Genomic DNA, 21,891 nt, shown 5'->3' on the forward strand with positions numbered 1-21,891 from the left:
GTCCCTTTTATATGCGTGCACCTTTGCCATCATTCGATGGTCGCGGATCCCACTAGGCTGTGAATGGATGTTAATCGCCCTTGCAAATGGGTGTTGGCCTGGCCACCATTTGCAAGGCGGGGATTGGTGGAGTCTCAAGGCTACGAATTTGCAGACTTGCGAATCACCCAGAATAACCCCCATAGTCTAGGGGCTAACCTAGCTCTAACTGTAACACATGCAAGTACTATTGTGTATGGCAGGGACAATTATATCTGTGTTACAGTATGTGTATATTGGGTAATACATGTGTATGTGTTTATATACCGAGCAAATCTGTGTTGGTAAGTGTTCTTGTATACAGGTAGTAAGAGATTCATGGCTTTATGGGGACAATGCACGATAGTGTGGTCTGCGCAGTGCAATGTTGGAGCATGGAAGTGTATGTAGGAAATAGAGCAGTATATGTGTGCATGGGTTGTAATGTGTCACACCTGTGTGTGTGTGTGATTCATGTGTGTATGGCCAGAATGCATGAGTGTGATACATTGCTGACTCGCTGTCCCAGGTCATAGGATTGATTCCAGCCATGGCATATAGGGGGGAGGCATGTATGCATTTGTTATATAGGACGTAGTATAAAGCACTTGTATTCAGATGATTGCCAAAGCCAGTCCTGCCTCCCTGCAGGGCACACCTCTGTGGCGGTCTGAGAATCAGGAGACTACTGAGAGGTAGGCACACAATCCTGATGGGCGCATTATAATAGTGTATGCCATGCTCATGCCAACTTCACACCCTAAATGGATTAACAGTCTTGCCAACCACACTAACACGTGTTACTGTTGCCCTACCAGCAATTGGGTACTAATGTTTAATGACATTCTTTATGGATGCGCCTTCACTGGCTCCAGCAACATGATAACCTGGATACCCTGTTATGGCCCATACATACTAGCTGACGCTAGCCGGGATGTGTTACCCCTGAACCCCCGGGTGAACGTTATCGTTTACCTACTGTATATAGTTCAGTGACGTCACCGGGACCCGATGAACATACTGTACAGGTCATTGGCTGTATAGCCAAATTGACCTGCATGATCAGTAGACACGGGGGGTGGGGGTCATACGATGTGGGAGCGCGCATCTTTAATGATATTGAGCAAACACACTAAGCAATATTATAAACCATATCGCTCAGGAGGGGGTAAATATGGGATAGTGTTTAACATATCACATAGTGTATACGGGCCTTTACTCAGCTCTCCGATGCTCACTCACTGGATCTGATGCTGCATCCTTGAACACAGCAACAAATCAGAGAAGCCAACAGGAGCATCCTTTTACACAAGATGCCTCCTGCAACAATTCCAAATTGTCATAAAGTTACAATGGTGACGATAATAGCGCCCAGCTCTGAATCAACCTTAAACGCCAGTCACCCCTAGACCTATCACAACATGTTCTCCTATTACATTGTAGCTATCTTTCACACAGCTGCCAGGCTCTATATCTCCTCCTTACACCACACATGTAAGTCACTACTAAACACTATGCTGCCAATTCACCCACACCTGCATAGTCTGCACTGCACTACATTACACCACACACAGTATACATACACACGGACCGCAAAGCACTACCAAACATCCACTGATCTACATCCGCTGCATAGTCTGCACTACATTACACCACACACAGTATACGTATACATACACACAGACCACAAAGCACTACCAAACATCCACTGATCTACATCCGCTGCATAGTCTGCACTACATTACACCACACACAGTATATGTATACATACACACAGACCACAAAGCACTACCAAACATCCACTGATCTACATCCGCTGCATAGTCTTCACTACATTACACCACACACACAGTATACGTATACATACACACAGACCACAAAGCACTACCAAACATCCACTGATCTACATCCGCTGCATAGTCTGCACTGCACTACATTACACCACACCACACACAGACCACAAAGCACTACCAAACATCCACTGATCTACATCCGCTGCATAGTCTGCACTACATTACACCACACACAGTATACGTATACATACACACAGACCACAAAGCACTACCAAACATCCACTGATCTACATCCGCTGCATAGTCTGCACTGCACTACATTACACCACACACACAGTATACATATACATACACACAGACCACAAAGCACTACCAAACATCCACTGATCTACATCTGCTGCATAAGAACTACAGAATGACTTAATATCCACGTCATGTAACTACTGTAACCAGTTCTAACTATAGACATTTCCAACTCCTTAAATTCTTGTATAAACAAACTGCTTAAATTAAATTCTCTTTACTGTGTTTGTTTGTAGGATGATTTTGCACAAAATCGAGAATTCATAACACTAGTTGTTTATAAGAATGATGGCAAAAAGGTTTATTACCCAGGTAAGCTTCTTCTAATTAGACTTGAAAAGCGACTTAGTGTATTGTGCTATAGAATATGGAACTTGCAATAGTAGCTAGAATCAAATGAAAGCTTACTGTGATATATAATCATTACTCACAAATAATCACCTTCACAGTTGAGGCGTGGGCCACTGGATGGTTTTTATTTCCACTGCAGCTTATGGGACTAATTCAGAGATGTTTGTAAACCAAGGGTAGGTAGTAGGTAACACGTTACCAACTGATGTAGGGGGCGCAATTAATATGGGGTGCCTTGTCAAGCTGCAGTGTGAATAGGGAGTAGTCAGCCCCCTTCTAAATAAAAGGAAAACAGAGGGGTACACTGCGCTAAGCAATAAAATTTAAAATAATGATAATATTAGTGCCAATTGGGTGAAAAGAATACAAAATTATTTATTAAAAACATAAAAACATATAACATGACATACCATATTAAAAGGGGATTTGGCAGTAAAATGGAGGAATAATTCAATTGAGTCCAGTTCATACGGTATTGTATTTAAAGAGTGCACTGATTGATGGGTTCGTTCCTATGATGTCTTGTGGTTACTTGTATCCAATATGTCCAGAAGGGCCCACGGTAGGTATTTATGGAGTAGCACTCTCCTGTTTTGTATATCACCACCGTCTGGGTTAGGGCGTAGATAAGCCCTAGGTGGAAAGAACCAAATGGTGTCCGCTCGTCATTGAAAGACTCTGGGTATGGAGACTGGTCCGGATCCAATTTAGTGGGAGAATGGCAAGGTTTAGAACTGGATGGAGATTGTCCTCTTAGTCCACCAACGCGTGTCGCCAGGAACCTGGCTTTATCAAGGTGTCCAGTCTCCATACCCAGAGTCTTTCTATGACCAGCGGTCACCATTTGGTTCATCCACCTGTGGATGTTTTTAAAATGTGTCAATGTGTAATGAATGCACCTGCCGGGTGACCTGGAAAATGTGAACTGTGTAGAGTTTGAGAACCCCTGGTTTAGATTGATCACATGGTAGACCACTCATGGTCGAACACGTCTAGTTAGATGCCTAAAAATAGTCAGCAGCGTCTAGATCAGGCATTCCCAACCACGGTCCTCAAGGCACACCAACAGAGCAGGTTTTAGTGATATCCAGGCTTCAGCACAGATGGTTTAATCAGAATCCCTCAGATACTAATTAAGTCACCTGTGCTCAAGCCTGGATATCTACAAAACCTGCACTGTTGGTGTGCCTTGAGGACCGTGGTTGGGAATGCCTGGTCTAGATCAACAATAATAGAAGAGCCATGCAAACAAATGGTCGACACAAGGTGTTTGCCTTTTTTGGGGGGGGGGTTATGTTGACATAGGTCAATGTGGACACTGTATAAGTGTACCGTGTCCCCTCACATGGCTTGCTGCGCTCACCATGGTTATTTTATTCTCCCTTTATGTCCACTGGGATGGTAAAGTATGAACAAGTCAAGTAAAACCATAAAAAAAACTCATGTAGACCATTCCTGTTGACCTCTTGCTTGGGTTGATCTTGTAAAAAGGTATTTTATACTGTAGTTGTCATATTCACTTTTTTTTTTTTTTTTGCCATTGTGTTGTTATATTGTTATTCGTATGACTGTATACATTTATAGTACTGCCAGCAGAACATGGTTTTTGTGTGCGCTTGTTATTTGATTTTTCATACTCTATTATTTTGTTTGTCATCTTGCTGCTATTTTTAATATACTTGCAAAACACGCAATCTAAACACATGAAACATGCATATGTAATGTTACTTAGGCATGTACAGTACAAATATTAACCATACATTTTAGATGCAAGCCCCTAATACACTATGCGACTTCTACAAGGAGAGACATCGCATGCGATTCCCCTTGAACCTCCCGGCAGCATCGGATTTTTTGCATACGATGTATACAAGGCCTGCGGGATCCGATACTTCTATAGTGCAGCCCTTGCAATCTCCGATCCAATATGCATGGGACTGTGCATCTGATCGGCAGTGACACACATACGATATACCACTTTTCTACCGATTTATCAGACCGATCCAGTGGAATGGAATGAAAATTGCCCAAATTGCACCAGTGCATGGGCACCTTGACCTAGGTCTCATATTAAGCACAAACCTTAGATTTTTTCATAGTTCGATATATAAGCTATTGATTATATTGGGACAAGGGCAGAAATCTGGATAAGCCAAGTGATCTTCTTTTGATATTAACTTAGGGGTATATTTACTAAAGCTTCTAAAAATGGCTATGCTTCCCATACCAACCAATCATTTTTTAGGATACAATATAGAAATGATAGACAGGAAATGATTGGTTGCTATGGGCAACATTACTTTAGTTTTCAGAAAGGGAAATAAGTAGAACTCTCTCATAGATATCAGTTGTACCCACAGCATCTGCTAGGTATCAGTTTATGCTTTGGCTGAATGCTTACTCTTTGTTTTTATAGCTGATCCTGCTCCTTATATTGATGGAATCCGGATAAACAGCCCACATTACCTGACAAAGATCTCTCTGACCTCCCCTGGAACCCACACCTTTACTCTAGTGGTGTCTCAGTACGAGAAGCAGAACACTATCCACTACACGCTCAGGGTAAGTGACTGGGTGCTTATAGGCTATGAAACAACTTACCGGATTAATCACTGGCGCTGAATGGACCAGGAAAGGTCTCCGGTCACAGGATTAGCAAACATTGAGGTTTCCCGGGAACATGGTGCCTTACTTTTATCTCTTTATGGATGTAGAGTTCCTTCAATTACATTATTTGTGTAGATATGTAACTCTTTATTAAAAAGTGGCACCCTACAGAACAGAACATATAGGAGCCCAATTATTTAATATTCGCGGCTAAATCAGGTGTTTTCAGGGGTTAGCTGCAAATATTAAGAATTACCTGAATGTATGAGGAGGGACTGCAGCAGGAATCTCCAATCCTTGCTGCACCGCTGCATCTCCCATAGGTTACTATGGAGGATGCAAAGCTGTGCAATGTATCAACATCGGTCAGCATCCCTTCGGATACATGGGCTACCACCATTCTGCAATGACGGTAGCCTATGGGCTACAGACTGCACTGCCACCTCTCTTTTTTTTTTTTTTTCAAACACCATTTATCTCTTAGAATCCTATAGTAAGTCTTGGTATCACCTATAGTACATATACAAGCATGATATGTTCCCTGTCAGTTTATGTGGTAGGGATGAATCTGTGAGCACAAGGAACAGGATGCCCATTCTTAAGTGACATGAAGGAAGAACTTGGCTGGTGGTTTTACTCTGTAATGCAACCTGGGTGGGGTAAGGTGTATGCTGTCCTTGGGTTGACCATGTCTAGGGCGTCCACTGGAAATGGTTGACATACCATAGGTCGGCATTGACAGAAGGTCAACTCAAGCCTAAGGTCGAAATGGACATGGTTGACAGTCAAACATTCAACGCAAGTTTTTTATGATTAGACAGACTTGGTTCATACTTTACTATCTAAGTGGGCATAGATTGGGAATGTAATAGTGTGCCGAGCTAAGGGGACGCAGTACGCATATACGGTGTTCATGTTGACAGACAACAAAAGTGAAAAAGTTGTGTCGACCATGTCCATGTTGACCTTAAGCTTCTGGCAATATCAACCTATGGTATGTTGACCTAGACATTGTCTATCCACTATACCGTAACCGGGGAAGGAAGGGGAACAAACCATGCATCTGTAATGAACCAAATGAAATAACTTTATGTATTGTAGGTGTATGCGGCTACCAAGTTTACATTTTCCAAGATCCCAACACCGTACACAATAAATAAACGGGTAAGGCAATGTCTTTGTTAGACTCTATAAAGAACCTTGCAGCATTTCTAGTCTAACAAGCAATATGTCTTTTAGATTAATGGGCAGTGGAAAGGCCAGAGTGCTGGAGGCTGTGGTAACTTCAGAGATACCCACAAAAATAACCCCATCTACCAGTTTCAAATGGAGAAAGCTGGACCATTACTAGTCGAGCTGAGAGGACCAAGGTTTGTCTGTCTTTGAGATTAACACATTACTAGAATGTTGGCCCGGTCATTAGCTTTTGTGCTCGGTTGGGTTTTTTCTTTCTGCCTCCCCATCTCTGTTCCACACAACCTCCATTTGGATCTCTAATCTCCTTGAGTCTCTTGCACATGGATTTAGGAGTATATCCAGCACATATAATAGGTCTTGTGACCCGTCAGATGACAGTGCAGCCATGTAATAATAATGCTTAAATACTAATTCTAATTGTCTCTTGGTTTCTTTGAGCTATATAAAAACTTAAAAAGACTGTTTAGGAACAGTAAAAATGAAAGTAGTGCAAAGGAAAAAAAAAACAGATGCTATGCTATTGGCAGGTTAACCCATCATTTTTTACATATAGGGAACATACTTCTATGTCCATCAATTTCTAAATCTGTTCTAAAGGCATAACCCTTATTTACCATGCAGGCAATACAGTGTGGGGTTTGAAGTTATTACAGTATCAACCAATGGAGATCCTGGGTCATCAGGCTTCCAGAAAAAAAGCAGTGGAGATTACAGGTATCATTCTGGTCATAGCATCCAATACGTATTCCATCAGTTACAATTTGCAAAAAAAGTTTGATCCAGTATTAGCGGCTTGTTGATTCTTAAGGTGCATGTTACAATAATTGGATGCGTTTTGAACTAGATTGCATCGCATGCGATTTGTGTGCTATGCGATCCAAAGCTAGTTCAAAAGGTAGGTGCAGCACATACTTTTTGAACTGCGCGATGGGATGTGTGTGGGAGCGCGCATCGCATCACACCCGTAAAACGCACAGTGTATGGGTACTTTTAGCCTTAACCTGTCAGTGCATATCTGCTAAGCAGTGCTCCAACAAAAGTTGTTTATCACATTCTGCCATAGACTTCCCAAATCACTGACCTTTTATTATTTAAATTTTACAAAAGGAGTATACACATTAAGCGATATAATAAACAATATCTCGGCCATTGAGCGATATTGTTCAAAATCTTGCCCAGTGTGTACGCTATGCCAGACAAACGATGTGTGTGCCAGCGGGTCATTAACGGACGTATCTTTTTCTCCATAGATGTGGGTTCTGCTATATGGAAGTGGACAACGTGCCCGCAGGAATATATAATATAATCCCCACTACATTTTTGTCCGCTCAGGAGGGGCCCTTCTTTTTGGACTTTAATAGTGTAATACAGATAAAAGTTTCCCAGCTGCAGTGATGAGGAAATGGAACGGAACACTTCTCAGGACATCTCGGCTATACAATTCCAGCTTCTTAGAGGAAGATCCTGTCAGACACGGAGTTTACATGGTGCATGCTGCACGGAGAGGAAATAAGGATGTGTCTTGCAATACTATTCTACATAGTCGTACATTGCTTACAAACCCTACTCCATGAAGAAAGAGACTTCTTTTAGAGACGGGAAAGGGTACTGCTGGCAAACTGCATTCTGATGTGTACTTGAATATTTTTTGGAAGAATTTTAAAGAATAGTGCGATAAATAAATATTTTTTTCACCACATAGCTGTATTGCTTTTAAAATAGAGACTATGGGAAGGAGTGCTACTTAGGAGGTGCCAATACTACCTATAATTTGTGCTGTTTCTATGCAACCTTCAGTTTTATACCAATGGAAAATCATACATTTCACCAAGGCTAACAAATGTATTTATCTAACATCAGTTATTTATATAGCGCACACAATATTACACAAACTGTATCTTTACAGAGAATGTGAACATTCACATCAGTCCCTGCCCCAGTGTAACTTACAATCTCTATTCCCTACCACATGTACACGCGCACACATTCATGAACTGATGCCTTTATAATTATCAGGTTATATTTAATGGGGTACCTGTATTTAAATATGTTACCTTTTAGAAGGTTACATATTTAATGGGGTACCTGTATTTAAATATGTTACCTTTTAGAAGGTTACTTGCATGCAGATCACCTCAAAATATATAAATATTGTTATGGGGCCGACACGGAGTAATTTTGACCTATTTTCTAAGTGATCTGACCAGATCTCTTAGAAATTAAGCACACATCGCCGTGTGTGTGTAGGGCCAATAGCAATGCGTGGCCCCCGCGTTGCTATCATCTGGAGATGTAGATACTGCATGCAGTATAAATCTAGTCAGATTGCCAGTGTTCTCACCAGAGAACACTGGCCCTGCCAGATCACTCAACATCGCTGTGCGCCGCTGAATACTGGCTCTGCTTCATCGCAGGTGCACTGCAGTGTGCTGAGCGATCTGGCTAGCATTGCTCAGATTGCTGTCAATCTGCTATGGAGAATATCTAACGAAAGTTCAAACATGGGAACAAACCTTCTGTACACTTAATAAGTGCGTCTATTTTATACCTATATTTATAAAAAAAACAATAAAAAGTCAAAAAGGAACTTCCCCTACCATAAAAAGATTTAAGAATGTCAAACAAACAGGAGTATTGTCCATGGTATAAGCTGTAACCAACCAGTAGTTAATTAAATTATATGCCACAAACCATAAATCGTTCGGTTTGCAACCCTGTTGATGCGCTAACACCCTAGGGTAGAGAAGTGTCTGTGCATAAGAGTAACAAACATCTTGCAGCTGAGCCTCATTTATGATTACATAGTACAGTACCTTATTATTGCAAAGATAACCATATGCTAACACAAAGCAGAATTTAATGTAACAGTATATTAAATAGCAACACTCATCATTATAGGCAAAATACATTGCTTCATGGAAAATACCACTCCAGAACCAGATTCACTTTTTAACCCCTTTGAAACAGTGCCAAATTAGGCTCAGCATAGGGTGAAAAATCCCTATTTGAGCTGTCCCATTTTAACATTAAGATCTATGATTATTCATTTTTAATGTAATAGCTACATTTTTTATTTGACACTTGGTGGGAGACTGGCAAGAGCAACTCCCCATTTAGGGACAATAATATTTTCTATCCTGTTGGCATGATCACGTGTGACCTATTGTATCATGGTGTTGAAAATGCTGACATCTGATGCATCTTTGCTCTGGAGGTTTCTGTGTGTAACATGACATCACAAAGAATTGCATTTAGGTAGACCACATAAGGCTTGCCAGGCTTAATGTGGTTCTATAAAATACTGCTTTCAGATGTAATTTGCCAGCTCTGACCCGGGTTTGGCTCGTTCACATTAAACCAGGGTTGCCTACTGTCAGCATCACTGCGGGGGCAGGGCCTGATCCTGCAATATGCGGGTCTCTGATGAGGGGACGGGGCTAAATATGCACAATTTGCATATGTAGCCCCGTCCACTTGCAGGGGGTGGGCGGCGCTCTGCCAGTATCTGGCCATTCAGGAAGGGTTGGCAACCCTGCATTAAAACCGGATTGCCCATTATACACCGTGCGATCGGGTTTAACCCTTCTTCTATCGGGGTGAATTACCGGGTTGTTCGACCCGGGATATGAGTTTTGGAGATTTCACCCCGCACATCGACCCGGCAATAACCTGGGTTTGTGGTGTGGTGTGAAGGGGGTGAAACACTCAGAAATGGTATGCATATAGAATATACTGCATGCATAACTCTAGACTAGGGTGGCCAATCCCAGGAATTGGCATGCGCAATCTAATGCCAGGCAGCACCTGCTCAGACGAGTACAGTTGGAATGACTAATGTGGCTAAAGAAGGATGATTTAATTAAGAAAATGTGTGACTGGAAAAATGAATAAATAAAAAGGATAGAGATAGAGATATATATATCTCTATCTCTATAAACGTCTATATTCAATGCACTCACAGTGATCTTTATCCAGTGCTGGGGTGCTGCTGTATATGCCTGCATAACTCCAGGGACAAGGCACTCACCAGACTTTTTAGTGTTTAAAAAGGTATTTATTCCTTAAAAAGACTGCATAATATCCAACATTTCTGTCCCTTACAGGCTACTTGGGTCTCCGGTGATGGACTGTGCCATGATTAAGATCCCTATAAGGGACTGAAAGTTCCTTCCTATCAAAACTGGGTTACCGTAGGAAGGAACTGTATATTTGTGCTATTGTGTTTAATACATGTGTTATGTCAATATTCTAAGTAAAAAGGGAACATAAGATAATGTCAACAAAATGAAAGAATACATTGTAGTTGAATGAAACACTGTTTAATACACTTATTTTCTACAGAAACATACAAGTTGTGGTTTAGACAGAATATCACAGAGATGGCAGCAATAAGACTTACACACTGCAGGAAAACAAACATAGCAATAACAGAACGGAGGACACACTATGTGTACAGACTCCACTGTCTGCAGAACAGCATCATTGCCTCTCTGCTAGTATGTTCATCAGACCATGCACGGTGTATTGTATATGGCGGTCTATAATACTGTGGTAAGAGCTAGGGTCAATAACAGATCTGCACTAAAACATTTCTTAGATCTTGGATAACCCTTACAGCACCATATCTGCAGGGACATTATGCCCTCATTCAGTTGTGTGATTAATAAATGGGCATGCCTAGGTAGAGATAGGGAATATTACTCCCAATGGCAAATGGTAAAGATTAGTTTACTATTTAGCTTACAAGTAAAAATAAAAAAAAGTCTGAAACCAGATGTGTAACCACCGAATATCATGTTTATATTTCCAATTGGAATTCTGGCCAAACGATAATGATCCACTGGTGACTTTCCATAAAAAATACCAAGTATGGGTCATCATTTTTTACATCTGAAATACAAGAGATACTCCTTATTCACTCCTATTTTTTTTTTATAACACTTTAAAACATTGTGCAAATATATAAAACAAAAAACAAACAGTGCAAGTGCGAATACAAAATGGGGACAGCTTGATGTGGAATAAACGGACGATTCCACAGGGAGGGTTAGTAACTGGCTAATATGTGTGGCTAGAAGATTGTGTGTGGAAAAAAACCTGACAAATCTACTCACAAGAGGGCAGATGGGGATATATGTAGGGGTTACAAAAACCGATATTATGGACTGATCGGTATACAGGTATTTAAACAGATGACACTGGTCAGGACATACTGGAGATATGTGACGTTTAATGAAGAATTTGGATACATAAATTCACCATTGAGTTGACATAAAATTATTGGCGTATGAGCTGAAGCCATCGATGAGACGACAGGAGATTGGGACTTGTTAGGGAAAGAGGAGGCATTGCTGGGCTGGCCAGATGTACGTGTGTGTGTGTATTAGCCAGCTTCTATTGTGGGAAAGGTGAATGGCTGTTGGTGGTCTGGTTTATAGATTATTTCCCATTGTTTAAAGTATGGGAAAGAATCAATACAGTATATTGGCTACTGAGTGGTATTAGACATGGAACGTCCTGATATATAGTTTGATAAATACACGTTTAAACAGAAAAAATAAATATATGGCTATTGAGTATCTAAAGGTAAGTTACTTCTAAAGGTTCATTGAACGCTCAACACTGACTTCCTACATGGCAGCCATATTCAATGGGAGAGTTATGTGCACATGATACAATGATGCTGAATCTCTGCAACGCACTAGATCACAGTCATATATATCTATATATAGCAGAGACTCAGAGAACAGTACATCTTGTCACAGATATTGGGATTTATCCCATTTGGCAAAGGCTCTCACATGTATTGTTTTACTTATTGCTCAGATTATAGGTATCCTGCTCTCCATCCCGAATTCCAGGAGGTATGGAGAATTAGGACAGCCGCCGGCTGGAATATCCATCTGTACTGCAGTCACCACATTAGCTCTTGCTGTACATCTCCCACTGAATCCAGGTTACATCCCAGCAGCATTGCTCACAGCATGGGCTGAGAGGAGGGGTTTGGCACAGACAAATTGGCTCCGCAATCCTTATGTCACAGTGCTCACACCACATTGACCATCACTGCCGAGGCCAGGGACTGAGAGCGTGAGCACTTCTTCATCTCCGTGCTTGTATCTGAACACTCCAATGACAGTCGCTTCATCTTGTTGTCTAGCACAAGAACGCCATTGGATTTCAGGAGGTTTCTAGGGGCGCTGTTATTGTTTAGTCTGTCCTGGGCTTTGTTTTCTGATCCTTCTGCCCTATTGCCTAAACAGAGGAGAAAACAAAAACAGATTCATTATACAAGACTTGTATAATAAAGCACAAAGAACCCATCCATCATTCTACTCTTACTGCACATTTATTATCTGTTGTACGGTTGCTAAAATAAGCGATGGAAATTGCTGAGCTGAACTGTATTCTACATGCAGGCAAGATGCAAAATCATGCAGGTCAGGTTTTCCTGTTCACTGCCAGAGCTTCAGGACATGGCCAGCCCCTAATGATTATGGGGTTATTCTGATTCACTCGGAAAGGCACAATCACTCTCTAATGGACACAACCATGTACACTGTAGGTGGGGCTGATGTAACATGTGCAGAGAGAGTTAGATTTGGGTGAGTTATTTTGTTTTTGTGCAGAGAAAATACTGCTTTATTTTTACACTACACTACACCCCACCCAAATCTAATTCTCTCTACACATGTTATATCTGCCCCACCTGCAGTGCACATGGTTTTGTCCATTTGAGAAGGAATTTGCCTTTGCGAGTGAACCAGAATAAGGCCATATGTTAGTAGTCATCACACATAAGATGCCACAAGTCAGTGGTCCATGCCCAATCTAATGCCTTATGGTTAAATGGGACTGGTGAGCACAACCCTGTCTACCACCACATAACTGACCCTAAGGACAACCGATGAGCACAATGTATTTAATCATTTTTGCAGCATTTCTCGGTTGCAGACTTTTGGACTAGGGGTGATGTTACAACAAAGGCTGATTTTCAAGTGCGCTGAGATTTCCTTAAGTGTGAGAACCACTCCCCTATTGCAGTCAGAATTCTATATTCATCAAAGTCTGCTAAGAAAAAAAAAATCTGTAGAGTGGTAATTAGAACAGGTCACACTTGCTGAGAGGAAAATATAAAGCAACACAGCAATATGTCTTAAACACCACTTGTCATTTACGCTATTATATGACCCATCTCACCTCTCTCCAGATCACATTCTGGTGAAGATGCCCCACTGCATTCACTTCGGGGGCCAAGGACAGGAGAGATCAGCCCAAATTCAGAAAGGGATACAGGACTCGACAAGTCCAAGCTACCAGGACGAGGTGCAGAGGGATAATTGCTCAGAATCTCAGAGGGGCTTGTTGGACCGGAGCTTAAGCTGGACAGAGATTGTGTCTCCGAGTCTTCTTCAGATATCAGACTGCTAAGATTATCATCTTCAAACACCTCAGAGGTCACTGTAGAGGGAAAACATGTATTTATTCATTGTCACTCACACAGGACCAGTCATTTACTTGTTATGTAGTCAGAATGTCAATATACAGATGTGTCCTCATACATCTAGGCAGCATACACCATGCACTGCCAGGAAGACATCATGTCCAGTGCAAATCATATTTATTTAGTTTACATTTCATTGGCTCAGAGCCCTAAAAAGCGTAACTCCCAATCATCTCTATCTTGATGTGTTGGAAATGCCTAGAGGAGGTCAAGGAGTCCAAAAGTCTGGTTGCCCCTACTGTATAGTTTTAGGGAGAAAAAAAATTAACAAATAATCTGTATAAGCAACACATTGCCCCTTCACATGAGGAAAGCAGCAAATTCACCTGGTCACAGTGTGGCTAGTCACTGGTCCATATGCTCTTACCTGTGCCACATCCACCGCCATTCAATGGTGGTTTATAAAATGAATTTGGAAGATCTGTACTGCAAAGCAGATACATGGCCAGATGCACTAAGCTTCAAAAGTGATAAAATGGAGAGTGATAAACAACCAGCCAATAAGCTTCTAACTTCCATGTCACTGGCTGTGTTTAAAAAAATGTCGGACAGGAGCTGATTGGTTGTTTATTAGTCCCCATTTTATCACTTTTAAAGCTTAGTGCACCTGACCCAATGTGTGGGGGGAGAAAGTTCTGCATCTGGCAGCCCCATGTATCTCTTAGGAAAAAGTAGGTACTTGTGTATTATAGCGGCGCCCCCGATGTTGGTCGTGCAATGTTTTTATTGCATCGCATGCCATACAACCGATGGCATACGATGCAACGCGATTTTACACGACTATTCGATTAAAAATTGTACAAGCACCCTAATGGGTGCTTACAATGTAAAATGCACCCCCCACTATAAACGTGAACCCGAAGCGCAGCGAGCCAGCGAGGGACGGCGGTACATGTCCTACGACCTTTTCATATCCCCACTATCCACATCGGGGTGGAGTTGATTTTATATAGCACGGCGAGCCCCGCGAGGGGACACATATACTTGTGAAGTTATGCGCGTCCGCTCGCCTCGCTGCGCTCGCCACACTATATGAAAACAACTCCACGCCGACGTGGATAGTGGGGGTATGAAAAGGTCGTAGGACGCCTACCGCCGCCCCTTGCGGGCTTGCTGCGCTCGCCACGCTTCGGGTTCACGTTTATAGTGGGGGGTGGCGTGGGGGTGCATTTAACATTGTAAGCCCCCATTAAGGTGCATTTAACATTGTAAGCACCCATTAGGGTGCTTATACAATTTATAATCGCATCCCATCACATTGTATGGCATTCTATGCCATATACAATGTCATACAATTTTAAAATTGTATGCCATTCTACAACATCGCGCGATATCGCATACCATCATATGCCTTATGGTATACGATGGGCGCCACTATAATACACAAGTACCAAAAAGTATAACAGAAGCAGAAGGGCAACCGTTAATAATTTGCTCTTTTACTGGCTGAACAGAAAAATGACAGTAAAAAAAATACACATGCACGCACGCACGCACGCACGCACGCACGCACTGGAGCAAATCAAAACCTACAGAACAAGAGATTTCTATTTAGCACAATATGTTTACCAAACACAGAGCTTACCCCACATGGGAAGCAGTTAGATTTAGATTACATGATATGAAAAAGCAGCCGTAGGCTGCAGACATTGCTATAATAGAAAAAAGGTCACAACAAAGGCAGCACTGAGTTCTCAAACATAACTTAATTATAGTACAGTCAACAACTAACGGAGTAGAGCAGCTGATAAGGCCGCCACTTTCCTGTTCTGTATAACAAATGGACCTCTTGACTATGTTGTTATAGTTTATCCCATCCCAGTGTATATACACAGGATGTGTTGTTTTGACTACAAACTAGAAGCGCTCTTCTTGTCTCAGACAAAGAACGGACATATTCTCCATTACTGATGGTACTACAACTGGCTATTATTATATCCTGCATCTGCATGCAGGACACTTCTTTCAACATTAATTAAAAGATCTTCTTTTCAATACACTGCACTACATAGTCCAGCTCAATATCACAGCAGATGTTGTACTATTAAGCCCTTCCCTAATGCCACCTGCATAAGAATGGAGGAAGGAGACAAAAGCATTATTATTATGATGATTATTAAAAAATTCTATTGCTTTACCCCATCAAGTATACATAGCTACGGCAGCTGAGAGTTACTCAATGATATTGGATGTCAGCTGTAAAGATGCCCATACACTAGTGCGATTTCGGCCCTTTTCATCCGATTCCTACGGATCGGGCTGAGAAATCGGAAGACAAGTTGAAAAATCTAAAGCGTTTTTCATAAGATTCTGTGGATCGGAAGGCCTGCACTATAGATAGGCGGGACTGGGGAGCTTCCCGCAGGCTTGGCTGGGATCACATGATACATAATATGCAAAAGAACTGCATGCTGTCTGTCGTATGCAGTCCTGCAACCCGGGAAGCTGCTGGGCGGCTCAAGGGAAGTTGCATTAGAGTTTGGGCACCTTTAGCGTTACACTATACGGAGATTACAAAAACAAACAGGAATGTGATTATACACCAATGCAATCATTGTTGTATAGACTTTACGCCGTGCCTTTCAGACGGTGGGATATACTATTACTGTATTGTCTGTTTAAAGGGAGAAACACCACTGACTGCCAGATATGGAAATCACCCCCCCCCCTCCCCCCCCCCTTTAAATTATTTGGGCAAGATGTACTAAGCTTGAAAAGTGATAAAATGGAGAGTGATAAACCAGCCAATCAACTCCTAACTGCCACATTAGAGGCTGTATTTGATAAACAATCAGCTCCTACCTGTAATTTTTCACTCTCCACTTTTTGCAGCTTAGTGCATCTCACACTTTATCCCTTCAGAGTCTCATTTAGCATTAGGAGCAAGACAAACTAAAAGGCAGCATATTTGCTCCTGAACAAATGCGATGCAAGGGATGGAATTTATTTATTATGCATACAAGGAAACTCTGCCTGGTTTTGCATGTACACCATTAGCTTTACAGTGCAACGTAAGCTGTGTACACATAGAAGATAGATCATGCGATATTAGGTACCTTCAACCAATGTGCACAACCATCCCAATCTGTCAGTTACTGCTGTCGGTCTTTGAATTTCATGCTCAATACAGCAGTTGTTACACTTTGCATGTTATCATATATCGTACTGCTCTACAACTTCCAGTAAAACAAAAAGAAAGGGATGAGTACAGGGGAAAGGGTTGAGTAACTTGCAGTAGCTTTAAAGGCCCCCCATACACTATCTGACTTCTACCCACGCAGAGGTCGCATACAATCCCCCCCTCGAACCCTCCAGGACATTCACAGGCGGCAGGATCGCATGTGACGTATTGTATGGGGGGGGGGGGTGTGATGTTACATGCAGCGCGTATGATCTCCGGTTCTGATCTAATGCACATTGGACCACGCGTAATCAGGTCGGATGTTACATATGCTATTTGGGCTCATTTCACACGATTTCTCATCTCGATCGTGAAATGAGGCCCAAATCGCATATTGTATGGGGGCCTTCTAGAACAGGCAGGAGTAAGGATGGGTGCTACTGCTCTTGATCCTGTACTTATCGTATGGGTGAATAAGTTGTACCTGGCACTGAAGGGAAGAATAAAAAAATTGGAATTGATGGTGCAGGGGGAGCACAAGAGAGAAAGCCTACATTGTAAGGGAAGACAAATGGTTATACTTAACAGTCACTGTAAGTGCGTCCATTACTGTACATTTATTTTAGTTGTACATAAGCCCCTTATAATAATTCTAAGACCGCATCAGAAACTAGTTTTGGGGAACAGACTTCTACACTGGCTATGGTACAAAGTCACCAATGTGGTTTCGGTATAATGCCAGGCTGCAAACCTTATACGATTGCTTATTAGATATTTTGTTCAGAGGTCTCAGATTTCTCTTAAATGGATACAAGGTTGCATTGCAAAATTCTTTTAGAGGGCCTCCAATACAAAACTGTATAAACTTACTGGAAATTGTGTCAGATTCCAGCTTACACGCCGAGAGATCTTCCACAGAATTATTGCCTTCTGCGCCCACCCCGCGCCCCCTGGGGCCCATAGCTGAGGAACGCCTTCTCTCATGTATTTCATCAGAGATCATCTCCAGGTTCTTCAGGGCCGTTTTGTATTCTCCCTTTGCCAGGGAAAGCTTAGCCTGTAGATCATCCACCGTTTTCTTCAGTTGCTGATGATAGAAAATACGCTGTTGAGCATTTTACAGCAATTTAAGACAAGGGTTTGATTATTCATAAAACAGAGTGTGGAACAAATGTGATAACCGCAGAGTTGCAAACGGAACATTGATCTGACATACATAACACTTAGCATCACACTGATAAAATTGAGGTTTAGAAAATAATTTATCTGTGCCTTTTCTTGTATTTTAGAACTGCCATTCCCCAGGTCTCTAGCCTTAATTCCCTGTGTCTATCCCAATCTTCCCAGTTTTGTCCTCCCAAGCTTTGAGTCTCTCTACTTAGTCCTTCTTTCACTGGAACAGTCCTGGCATTTTCCAGATCACTATCTATTGTGCCTGGCACTGCAGGGTTTCTAGATTTGGCTCTATCCTTTACCAACATCAAACCACCATATATGTTACATATCTTGATTTAAAATGAAGTAAAATGGTCTGAGACACCAAACAGACCATACAAATCTACAAGAGAAATCTAGTAGTCCAATCAATGGTATGTATTATTTTTTTTGGGAAAAGGAAGTATAAGGAGGAGAAATAAGCCAACTTTTGGAAGTTATTTAATTAGTGGTGGTAGATTGCCATGGCTATTTGATCCGAAGGGGTGTAATTCAATTATACCCAATAGCTGCCATTATCAGGGAATTTGTTTCTCCTGCCCAGATGCAGGAGAAACAAAATCCCTGATGTGCAGTGTTCTTGTGGGTGGGATCACAAAACCACATGGATCCAGGAACCTATCCTGAATCTTGTGTATTTTTCACAATAGCAGTCAAATTTTACTACAAAAAAGGGCATAAACTGATTTGGCTGAAAAACACACACACATACACATCACATTTTTTCAATAAAATTTACTGCGATCAGTTAAATCTCCCCCCTTATAAGGTGACTCAAAAGAACATCTTCCCAAGCATGACAATTAGTAAGCATTCATTAATCATTGCTTGAACAACGTTTCACCAAAACAGTTACATTCTAGTTTGATTTTTAGAATTCATTGCATTTGTTTCAGTCAACATCTACAATAATCTAGATAACATTAATATTGCACAAACCTCAAGCTGCAGATAATACTTTCCCTTCATTTCAAAATAGGGTCTAGGCAGAGAGAAAAACAAAACAAAAAGGCATACATTACAGGTTAGCCAGGCGGACACAGAATGAACACTGTGTGACAATGGAAGCAGGTCAATGCATCTATCTGCAACACCATCATAATATACCATGTAAGAAGAAAGTACAGCCTGTGGTAGGCTGAACTACCACATTAAAGCAACGATAAAAGCCTGTTAATGTACATACAATGCAGAAATAAAAGTATAAGAAATATATATTGGCAGACAATCAGTTAAGTGATAACACTCAGATCAGTGAAAGGGAGGGGGTAAAACGGAAGAAAAAAAAAAAACATGCCCCCCCCCCCCCCCCCCCCCTAACTAACTAGCTAGTATATCGAATAACAAATGACATTCTAAATGAATCAGAGGGAGCATATGTCACAAGTCTAGTCACATAGACACTGTCAGCATAGAATACAAGTAGTGTTCAACCTAAAATCCAATTAAGGAGGGAGACCATGAGGAAATCATCTTCATGTGTTGAATCCTAGAGCTCTGGCATCGGAATGCTCTATGTATCCAGGCTTTTGCACTTTCCTGCCCTTTTGGACCTTTTTCCCAGGGCTAATCGCCCAAAATACACTCTCACTCATTTAAGGTGCCTAAATATGGTCTCATTGCAGATATATTTTGGATTTGTTCTTACATACAACAATTACTACTATGCAAGAAGGAGTGTTCCCTGGATGGGAGTAATTCAGTTTGAAATCAGGAGTGTTGGGAGATCTGCAACTATTGCACACCAGTAACACTTATTCCAGATTAGTACAGCAAAACATTCACTTTTGGCCCTTTGGCAGGGCGATCGATACGCTTGCTAGGTTGACATACAGTAGGTTAACCGCTAAAGGTCAACAGGGCTTAAATCGACACATGAAATAGGTTGACATGGTTAAGGCCGACAGGATCGGAAGGTCAACACAAGCATTAGGTCGCCAATGTGAAGGCTGACAAAAAAAACCCTCATGTCAACCTTTTTTTATCTAACAGGCGGTATTTCATACCCTACCAACCACTAGGGCATGGAGGGAGAATATAATAGTGTGCCCAAAGCATGTAAGGTGACACAGTAAACTGATACGGTGTCCATGTCGACTTCCGTTGAAATTCGGGACAAAAAAAAATGTGAACATGTCAACCTTATGACCGTCGACTTCCCCATTGTCGATCTTCCGACCTTAGCCATGTTGACCCATTTCATTTGTCTCCCTTCAGTGATCAACCTTTTGTATGTCGACCTTCATAGTCTCGCCCCTATGACCTATACCCACTGCAAGTGCCAGCTCAAATATTTACAGTGCGTGAGGCATTATGGGTAATGGCGCAATATCAGTGGCCTTTGCAGGATCTTCAAATTTATGAATTTTCTTTACGCAAGTCTTTGAAATCTGAAATTCGACGGTAATTTATATAAAATTAGATCTAAATGGATTATGAGCGTATTAACAATGAACTTATAGGTTATTCTTTTAAATCCCCATATTTCTATGCTTGTACTTAATACCCAATTATTTATAAGTGAAAATATGGTGTTCATTCTCGTACTTAAGAACATCACATGTTACTGTCTGGCAACACTCATCATACAAAGGTCATGTGTACCAGAAAGTACCAGAAAGTTACTAAACAGTGGGGCAGATGTACTAACCAGCGTTAAGTGCAGAAACGCTCGTTAACTGGGGGGGGGGGGGATTACGTTTTCCCTAATGTGCGCTAATGACAGCCCGCTGGGTTACGCTCAACGGGGCTGTTCCCTGCAATCCCCCCCAGTGATTAGCGGCCTGGGCGATGTATTAACAGCTGCCCAGGCGTTAAATCGCTTTCACCAGCTCAGGGCTAGCATTGTCCTATCCCCCACTGCGGGGACAACGCTAGCCCTGCGCTGGAGATCTTGCGGTATGAGCGAGATCTCGCGCATGCCCAGTACTGCCAGGACGGGGAACATTGGCTGGGGGGGGGGATAATACATTCAGCTGCTACGGGTGCCCGCTTCTCCACATTATGCCCTAGAAGCGGGACCCATTATTTTATTATTATGTAACATGAATAAGTATTAAGAATTTTTGCTAACACAAAACAATGACCAGGACAATGACCCACACGTTTAGGCAAATTTGGTTTTAAGAGAGGAATTGTTAAATCTGAGTTGGGCACATTTTGGATATTGCACTGTTTCCCTATATCTGCTTCTCCACATGCGTATAAGTACATTAGTTGCGCCTCTTACTTCTGTGTAGAAGGGGGGCCTCATTGCAGTAGCCCCCTGGCGGCTCTTATCTCTTCTCCACAGAGTTTAGAGCCGCCACTGATGTTCAGTGCCTGCTACCGCTGCTGGACCCCACCGCCAGTTACCAGATGGTCCCTGGCAGCCACCACCGCTAGTGCCTGCTGGTCACTGTTACCAGTCCTGACCCCCGTCGGGGTCGCGTGACCAGAGTATGCATAGTAGCTTCTTCAGTACTGTGCATGCGCTGGCTCCCAGCCTCTATGAGGTGCTTCGGCAGCAGTCCATAAAAGCATATTCACGGTCCCAGGTGCAGCGCAGAACCCCATTTTATGGGCTCCCAATTGGATATCTTTGAGTGACTGGCAGGTCAGACTTCCAATGAGAAGCCACTGTCAGACACAGTGAAGCCAATGCAGTTTCAAAGACTGCATCTGGCTGTCACACAGTAGCGGATTTTACCTGGGGGTGCCTCATAGGTAAAAACCACCACTGCTGTACATGCATCCCGAGTCCTTGTATTGCACGTGCAATCGAGAAGCCAGGTCTGAGAAAC

At 42.0% G+C, this 21,891-nt stretch overlaps 2 protein-coding genes across 2 annotated transcripts in view; one reads left to right on the forward strand and one right to left on the reverse strand.

The window, feature by feature from the left end:
- CAPN7 (calpain 7) overlaps positions 1 to 7,968 on the forward strand; it is a 52,261-nt gene extending 44,293 nt beyond the window's left edge. Inside the window, exons 16-21 of the mRNA XM_083188613.1 lie at positions 2,351 to 2,426; positions 4,882 to 5,027; positions 6,174 to 6,236; positions 6,312 to 6,442; positions 6,891 to 6,983; positions 7,520 to 7,968. Coding sequence (XP_083044739.1) covers positions 2,351 to 2,426; positions 4,882 to 5,027; positions 6,174 to 6,236; positions 6,312 to 6,442; positions 6,891 to 6,983; positions 7,520 to 7,664 — 654 coding nt within the window. The 3' untranslated portion in view covers positions 7,665 to 7,968. The remainder of the gene's footprint in view (positions 1 to 2,350; positions 2,427 to 4,881; positions 5,028 to 6,173; positions 6,237 to 6,311; positions 6,443 to 6,890; positions 6,984 to 7,519) is intronic.
- Positions 7,969 to 10,572: 2,604 nt separating this feature from the next.
- SH3BP5 (SH3 domain binding protein 5) overlaps positions 10,573 to 21,891 on the reverse strand; it is a 54,466-nt gene continuing 43,147 nt past the window's right edge. The window contains exons 6-9 of the mRNA XM_083188614.1: positions 19,049 to 19,091; positions 17,765 to 17,981; positions 13,470 to 13,730; positions 10,573 to 12,524 (exon numbers count right to left, since the gene is read on the reverse strand). Coding sequence (XP_083044740.1) covers positions 12,316 to 12,524; positions 13,470 to 13,730; positions 17,765 to 17,981; positions 19,049 to 19,091 — 730 coding nt within the window. The 3' untranslated portion in view covers positions 10,573 to 12,315. The remainder of the gene's footprint in view (positions 12,525 to 13,469; positions 13,731 to 17,764; positions 17,982 to 19,048; positions 19,092 to 21,891) is intronic.

Source organism: Crinia signifera, chromosome 5, assembly GCF_055691185.1.
Source record: "Crinia signifera chromosome 5, ASM5569118v1, whole genome shotgun sequence".
In the NCBI taxonomy this organism is placed as follows: domain Eukaryota; kingdom Metazoa; phylum Chordata; class Amphibia; order Anura; family Myobatrachidae; genus Crinia; species Crinia signifera.